We start from the raw sequence: 8,013 nt of genomic DNA on the forward strand, positions 1-8,013 counted from the left end.
GTATTAAAATGTCAACAACTAAAAAAATAACACTTACAATTGACATATCAATACCGAGAATATCGAATGTCAACAACTAAAAAATAACACTTATAATTCACATATCAATAGCCAAAATATCAAATGAACTAAAACAAAGTTGAGATATCACAGTTAACAGGCAAGAAAAAGCAACAAAACTACCAGACATCCAATTCAATCATCAAATAAAAGTTCAATCACCAAATTGGTCAATCATTTGCGTCGGACTCACTACCAGAGGAACTCCCTGAATCAGAATCTGTAAAAAACAAACTCAAACGAATGAAAATCTGTTTCTGTTTCCGTTTTCCATACTTTCAACCCCAACACAATGTAGAAACGCAAGAAGAATCATATCAATACCACTCGAGGATGACGAATCGCTACTTGAGCTGCCAGAACTGCTTGAGCTACTGCTGGCATTGCCTCTACCATCATTCTCCTGTCCAACAACACCATCATTCTCCTGCCCAACAACACCTTCTCTCTCAATCTCAATCTCCACAGCAAGGAAGCTCGCTGCTGGCCTATCGTCATCAATATCTACATCTTCTTCATAATTTTCTTTCATCATCTTGCCACAATCATCATTCTTGTCGCTCAATGCGCCCTACACAACATTACCAACAACATGAATAAACAGTGAAAACACCACAAAAAAGACAAAAATCTTGATGCAAATTATACTTACCACATCAGCATCAGTAACAGGACTGGAGGGAATAGAAACTCCAGCAGCTGGATTGTTGTTCATCACCAACGCTTGCCGCTTTGTCTTGCTCACCATCTTCTTCCAATTGGTCACAAACCGATCAAGTTCCCACAACGTCTCCGTATCAAGAGCCTCAATATCAAGCTCAATTTCATCGCTATCCTGTGCCGAATGCTCATCCCTCTTCCTGATTATCTGTACAAGTTGAGGCATCTTCTCTTGGGGTAAATTCTGCAACCCAAATCCAAGTTTTGTTGACATCCAATTCCTGATAATACTTCCAATTCCATAAACAAATCAACAATTAAGCTTGCAAAAAGTTCAAATCCTATAACAAAAGCAAATATTGGAAAATCAATCTCTCAAATGAGTTCACATCCAATACAATTGAATCATCTACTGCAAAAATATGGTAATATGGTTGCAACAGAAGCAAAAATCTCATAAAAATGTTGATAGCAAAAACACAAGTTAATAGCAACTCATCAAATCGTGATCAAGGAAAAACAACTACTTAGTCTACAGTCATCACAGCAAGCACTACAAGGCAAAAAAAAAAAAAAAAAAAAAAACAGAGACGTATCAAAATGCCTCAATTTTACATAAATCAGTAAAATTTTACCTTAATTAAAATTCATAAAATCGGCAACAACAAGTTTTACAGAGGAAGAATTGCAAGCGAATTAGACTAGGAAGTAATTAAACCTAGTAATCGAGGCTTCTAGCAAATTCTGGACCAGCAATCGAATCACGTCATTCGCAAAGCATCAAATAGCTCTCTCTGTCGAATAGCATCAAATTCTGGATACATGCTCCTTCACACCGATGCCGGCGATGCGCTCCGACACATCCGCCGTGGAAGACGACCAGAGCTCGCGCACAGGATCTGAAGTTAGCGGCGGTGGAAGACAATTCATGATGTTCAGAGTGAGAGTTTTGACGGAAGGATCATGAATGAGCCCATGCAATTACCATTCTGCCCTTTCAAAATAAATTAATCTAAAAATATTTTTTGTGTGGTGAAATATGGACCACTCATTTAATAAAAATGAGTGGCTGATGTTGCATCTCATTTCTCAATTACCCTAAAAATCTCAATTGATCACAATCTTCTATATATATATATATATTCAAGTAAGATCATGGTATCATTGGACAGTAGAAATAAGGAAAAGTGTCAGGAGAGAGATTATTAAGATATCATGGTAAAAAGGGCATTTGCCAATAAATTCCTAATCTTTTGCCAGATGCTAGTTTTGTACTCCCTCCGTTCACCATTAGGAGTCTCATTCCTTCGTGACACGAGTTTTAAGAAATAGTATTAAGAAAAGTGAGAAAAAAAATTAATGGAATATGGGTCTCACTTATATATTAAGTTTAAATAAAATGTGAGTGGAATGAGTTAGAGCATCTCCAGTGGCAGACATCCGGTCGGACTTCTGCGACGGGTGACCGGGACGTCCGCCATTGGAACAAAATAAGTCGGACACGGACGTCCCGTGAGGACACCCGACGTCCTCGGATATCCAGGCGTGACCGCATTGCTGCACATATTCGGTTGTATCAGGGACTACTTCGCTCCGCAGCCGCGTTTTGGGGATGCCTTATTCCGGCGACGTTTTAGGATGCATCGTCCGCTGTTTATGCATATCGTGGGTGCTTTAGAGAGAAGATACATGTATTTCAGGATCAGGGAGGATGCGGTTGGCAAACCCGGTCTCACGCCCTTACAGAAGTGCACTGTCGCAATCAGGCAATTGGCGTACGGAGGCGCGGCCGACATGTTTGATGAGTACCTTCACATTTGCAAGTCGACAGTCGTCGAGTGTCTGCAGAATTTTTGCGCGGGCGTTAGAGCGATATTCGGGGAGCGGTATCTTCGGCGTCCGAGCCCCGAAGACTGCCAGAGGCTGATAGATATGCATGGGTTGGTGCACGGGTTCCCTGGGATGTTGGGCAGCATAGATTGTATGCATTGGGAGTGGAAGAACTGCCCCGCCGCCTTGAAGGGGATGTACACTACCGGCTTCAAAGCCAAGCATCCCACGATGATCCTTGAAGCTGTAGCTGACTACCGGCTGTGGATATGACATGCTTATTTTGGAGTCGCCAGGTCGAACAACGACATCAACGTTTTCCAGTCGTCGCCCATGTTCAACGATCAGTGCAATGACGTTGGTCCCGCCATCGAATTCGTCGCCAAGGGCAACCGGCACAATATGGGATACTATTTGGTGGATGGGATATTCCCAAACTGGCCCATCTTTGTGAAGACGATCAAGCATCCGCTCGGATAAAATAAGACATACTTTGCGAGCCATCAGGAGGCAGCGCGCAAGGATGTGGAGCGGACATTTGGTGTGCTCCAAAGTCGATGGGCGGTAGTGAAGGGTCCTTCACGGCAGTGGTATATTCCCAACATCGGCGATGTCATGTACGCATGTATCATAATGCACAAAATGATTGTTGAAAATGAAGCTGCGGAACTGACTCAGTGGACCAATGAAGATGATATGGGTGCCGGTCCAAGCCACAGCGTGGCCACCGCGAATGTGAATATGGGGGTACCTCATGGAGAGGTCGAGCGGATGCGCGCATTTAACCGACATGCGGCGAACAGATGCCCATGTTCGACTTTAGCAAGACTTACTTTCCGAATCATGTATGTTTTTTTTTAATGAAGTTGTTAATTTTTTCCGTTTGTATTCGTGTCGAAATTTTATTTCCATAAACGTAAATTGCTTTATTTGTGAATTTGTGAATTTTTTTATTGCGGGAAGTCCGCATGGGAAGGACGGATTGTGCAGGGGAAGTCCTAGTGACGTGGCAGGAGATGTTTTTGGGAAGTCCTAGTGGATGTCCGAATGGGACATCCGTGCACTGGAAATGCTCTTAGTGGAATGTGAGACCTATTACCATTTATGGTAAAAGTGAACCGGGACTCCTATTCAAAGACGGACTAAAATAAAAAAAAACGGAACTCATATTCACGGACATAGGGTGTATATCAGCTTTAAAATTTGTTTATAAATTACTATCAAACTATTAATTTCTTATGATATCGTAGCCAATCCAATTTTTATAACCAATCAAAAGTTTGACTCTAAGGTTAATATAAATACTAATTTTATTTAATTTAGTGTAATACTATGTTGTCTCACTGTCTAAAATATGATGGTATTTTGGTTTTCATCTAATAAAGGTATACAAGTAAGTTATCTAGATATGTTAATATTGAAATGTAGAAATTAGTTTTTCCAAATCAGAACAAATTAAATTTTGGTATATAAATAGATTTTAAAACTGATATGCAAAATCAGAAATTTAGAGAAAATTTAATAATTTAGAGACAAATAACCCTATGATAAAAATACTCCTACTTATTATAGAAATTTGTTATGTAGTCGGTTTATGTTGGTTGAGGATTTACTTATGAAACAAGAGTAAAATTCGTTGTTATTGAGATGAAAATGTGAGAGAGAGGTAACACAGAGTTAGACATATCCTATCGTACAAATTTTGGCTATTGATTATTGCATAACAAAGTGATTAAATTATTATGAGATCGTAATGTTACCCAATTCGATTGTTTTCAATAATCCACAAAAATCACGTAAGTTACAGACAACAATTTGTTCTGGAAATGTGTATAGATAGTTTTGTAGTACTACTATAACACAATCCAACCGCCGAAGGCCTGACCCAATATATTAAAATAAATTGGCAAATTCGCAAATCTATAGTCGTGAAATAGCAGCCCATATATATAAATGGGCTACCAAATGTAGCACAAGCGTAAAAATAAAAAACGAAAGAAACAAAAACTACACGTGTACACCATCAATCAAAGACTCTTTTTTTTAGTCAAAATATAATACGTTTATGCAACGAAAAGAGTAATAATCTTATTGCATAATCTGAGTCTTAAATAATAACTCGTCATATTATGGTCCTATTATAGTGCTTTTAGCACCTTAATCCAAAATCAAGACTAAATCTCCACCCTTAAATTTTAAAATGAGTGGATGAGATTAAAGCTCACAAAATCTTAAAAATAGTAGACAAAATATCAACAAAAGGGTAATATCGTCATTATGTTATCATATGATAATTTTCGTGAGTGTTTTTTTATATCAACATTGTGTATTACAAATATCAACAATATGACATTAGAATATCAACACAAGGACAAGAAAATATCAACACATTTTTATTGAGATTGGACATGCATAATATTGAGATTTTGCCTACAATATATTGAGATTTTTGGTTGCATTTGTTGAAAATAGCTGCTTATCAACATGTACGAAAATTGAAATATGATTTATCAAATTTCATCACCCGAACATCGTCGGAACATATGCAATTGAGATCTCGTTGGAATCCTTATTAAATTATCTTTAATGATATATTTTTTGCGAAAAAATAATTTAAATTGAGAGAGTTACGTAAATTTAAAAATTTGAGATGATTTTGAGGAGAGAGAAAGTAGTTAGTTATAATTACTACATCTAGGATTTGACATTAATACCCTTTTAATTTAATTAATAATTATTTAAATTTAAAATATATTACACGTGGTATTATATTAACCACAAGATCTTCTAATCTAATGATTGAAAATTGGTCTCAATTTGGGATTGATAATTAGTTAGCAATTGATTACATCCCCGTCGTATTATTCCACTACAATTTCTAAAATACTTGTAAGTTACATTTATCCCTTAAAAATATAAACTTTTGAAATGATACTAATTTTAGTTTTGCAATTGGTGAAGTAAAAAAAATATAGTAAAAAAAAGTTATTAATACATTATTAATAGAGAATGAGTCTCTAGAGAATTCTTGTTCTAAAACTACAAAGTTCATAATTCCGTACGAGGATAGAAATAGTTATCTATTCAAAATTTCCGAAAACAAAAGCAAAAGTCAAAAGGCTGTCTTCCTTAGATTTATGGAGTATAATATGTGAAAAGCTTTTAATTTCCCCCTAAAGAAGAAACTTTTAATTTTCTCATTATTTTACATAGCAATGCACTAATCATTCATTTAAATGTAAAGTAAAGTGGAATGTACTATTTCATTATTTCCAGACGTAACGCAATTTTAACCGGATATAATAACGGTGTAGTTATATAGTACTCTCTCCAATTGGCCCACTTTAATCCAGCTCAGATTTTAAAAAATGTAATGAAAAGTGAGTTGAAAAAAATACTCTTAATAGAATGTGAGTCACACTCCTACTTTTATATATTAGTTTTATAATAAAATGTGAGTATAAATGAGTTAGTGGAATATATGGTTCATTATCCAAAATGGTAAAAAGTGAAATGAGACAAACTTTATGGGATAGACAGAAATAGAAAAATGAGACACTTTCAGGTACGGAGGGAGTATATTTTTATTAAAAAATCTTCGTTTTACAAATGATATTTTTTTGAGATATTGGTCTCCAAAACTTTATACATTTGGTCAATTTTATTTTTTTATGAACTTTAAAATTATTTAAAAATATTACAAACTTTATACTATTAAGTATATGTGTTATAATTATAGTCTCTCTTGAAACTCATAGAGCTACGAGCCATAGAATTTATGGCCGAAAACGAGGAGGATATTCGCGATATGTTTATCACAGCCCTCAATATGATGGAATAAAATAATTAATATACATGCATGGTCAGAATTCATCGAACCACTTATTCTAAAATAAATTATTTTATTTGTAATTACGTTAGTCATAACTTACATAAGTAAATAATACTTAATACAAATTCAATCAGGAAGCCCAACAAATCAATATATCTCTATATAAATCTTTGGTCATTTTCATAGACCTAATCATCTTTTGTCATTTACATAAGATCTAATAATCTTTTCTCAATTTTCAGTACAATAAGTCGAACTCCAACATCATTAACCTACAATTTCTCGAAACATATTTATCATTCTTTGGGAAAGAAGAAAATGCCTTGTAACTTAATTATAGGAGTTAACATCACTACGAATTAATTGCACCTACCTAAATTTATTATGATATATTATATTAATCTATTGGATTTTACTATATTAGCCTGACTATGTACATTACTGATCGAATTTCGCAATCAAGTGTTGCTAAATAAATAATTAAAATTGTGCATGGCCAAATAAAATAAGCTTGGAAAATGATGAGAAGCTTCATGCATAAAGTTCATTTCAACGGACCTAGTAAATTCATTAAATCGAGTTAGGTGTTGGTCGCACGTGCATATATAATAACAATATCCATCTATGCATTAAGTTACGGAATACAAACTCCATACTGCCCTTGGTATTCTTTCATTTTCATTACTTACAATTTATAAATCACAAACCACTCACACATAACTTTTTTAAAATTTTCTTTTTTTTATCTCATTTCTTATTCAAAAATAACACCTACTATCCACATCCTTTTTTTCTTTTAACTATTGAAATATATCTCACTAATTTATTTCTTTATTTTAAAAATACAATTAAATTACTTTTTTAATAAACTGAAGATTACGTAACTAAAATTCTTACTCCCTCTATCCATAATAGAAACTCTTTTCATTTTCGTCCACCCCATAAAAAATAGCACACTTCTATTTTCGATAAATCATTTCTCTCAAATGAGGTTGCCCCGTTCTGCACTAACATTACTAGTTCAATTATTTTTCTTTTTATTACTCTTTTACTTTACTAATAGTGCATTTCAAAAAATTTATATATATATTTTTTGGAATAGATGAAGTATATAGTGAAAAATTCTAAAAAAATAATATATTAATTATATTAATTTATTACTAATAATTATATTCCACTAAATTGAAGTATATTAATTAAATATTAGAATATATATATTCTGAAGAATATTGAAGGGATAGATTTTGGTTAGATTCTATTAGAAAATACGGTCACGATCTCCCACTGACTCATGTGCTATAATATTGTCTTACATAAGAAAAATACAATTTTCTACTAGTATTTTGACTTTGAATACTCTCAACATTCCAATATTTTCTTGTGGCGGATTCAACAAAAATCTTTAAAATAATAATGCAAATATATGATGCCAGAATCAAGAATCGTGCTCACCTGTTAAATTCAATTAAAATGGTACTAATAAACATAACTTTACAATTAATTATTTTAAAAGGGGGGAATGAACTTAATTTATACTAACTTATAAGTGGAGTAATATTTATATTGTAATGTTTGTACAACAAGCGTCGTCAACCCCCGTCGGTCCCTCCCACCCCTCCACCCCCAACCCT

At 34.2% G+C, this 8,013-nt stretch overlaps 2 protein-coding genes across 2 annotated transcripts; one reads left to right on the forward strand and one right to left on the reverse strand.

Moving 5' to 3' along the window:
• Nucleotides 1-230: 230 nt before the first annotated feature.
• On the reverse strand, nucleotides 231-1,235 carry LOC125205779 (transcription factor GTE7-like). Its single transcript, XM_048104898.1, has 3 exons — nucleotides 713-1,235; nucleotides 385-631; nucleotides 231-280 (listed from the first exon to the last, which is right to left on the reverse strand). Exons 1-3 carry the CDS (start codon nucleotides 992-994, stop codon nucleotides 231-233), a joined length of 579 nt encoding a protein of 192 aa, XP_047960855.1. The 5' UTR covers nucleotides 995-1,235.
• A 1,174-nt stretch (nucleotides 1,236-2,409) lies between these two features.
• On the forward strand, nucleotides 2,410-3,030 carry LOC125187014. The gene is made up of 2 exons (XM_048083524.1): nucleotides 2,410-2,660; nucleotides 2,847-3,030. Exons 1-2 carry the CDS (start codon nucleotides 2,410-2,412, stop codon nucleotides 3,028-3,030), a joined length of 435 nt encoding a protein of 144 aa, XP_047939481.1.
• The last annotated feature ends 4,983 nt before the right edge of the window (nucleotides 3,031-8,013 follow it).

Source organism: Salvia hispanica, chromosome 1 (assembly GCF_023119035.1).
Source record: "Salvia hispanica cultivar TCC Black 2014 chromosome 1, UniMelb_Shisp_WGS_1.0, whole genome shotgun sequence".
NCBI lineage: Eukaryota > Viridiplantae > Streptophyta > Magnoliopsida > Lamiales > Lamiaceae > Salvia > Salvia hispanica.

Excerpts from the sequence above, each read along its gene's own strand:
- LOC125205779 (XM_048104898.1), bottom strand. The coding sequence starts at position 994 with ATGTCAACAAAACTTGGATTTGGGTTGCAGAATTTACCCCAAGAGAAG. Across the intron at positions 632-712 it reads CTGTTACTGATGCTGATGTG|GGCGCATTGAGCGACAAGAA; the intron begins GTAAGTATAATT and ends AATGTTGTGTAG. Across the intron at positions 281-384 it reads CGATTCGTCATCCTCGAGTG|ATTCTGATTCAGGGAGTTCC; the intron begins GTATTGATATGA and ends TGTTTTTTACAG.
- LOC125187014 (XM_048083524.1), top strand. The coding sequence starts at position 2,410 with ATGTATTTCAGGATCAGGGAGGATGCGGTTGGCAAACCCGGTCTCACG. Across the intron at positions 2,661-2,846 it reads AGGCTGATAGATATGCATGG|GTCGAACAACGACATCAACG; the intron begins GTTGGTGCACGG and ends TGGAGTCGCCAG.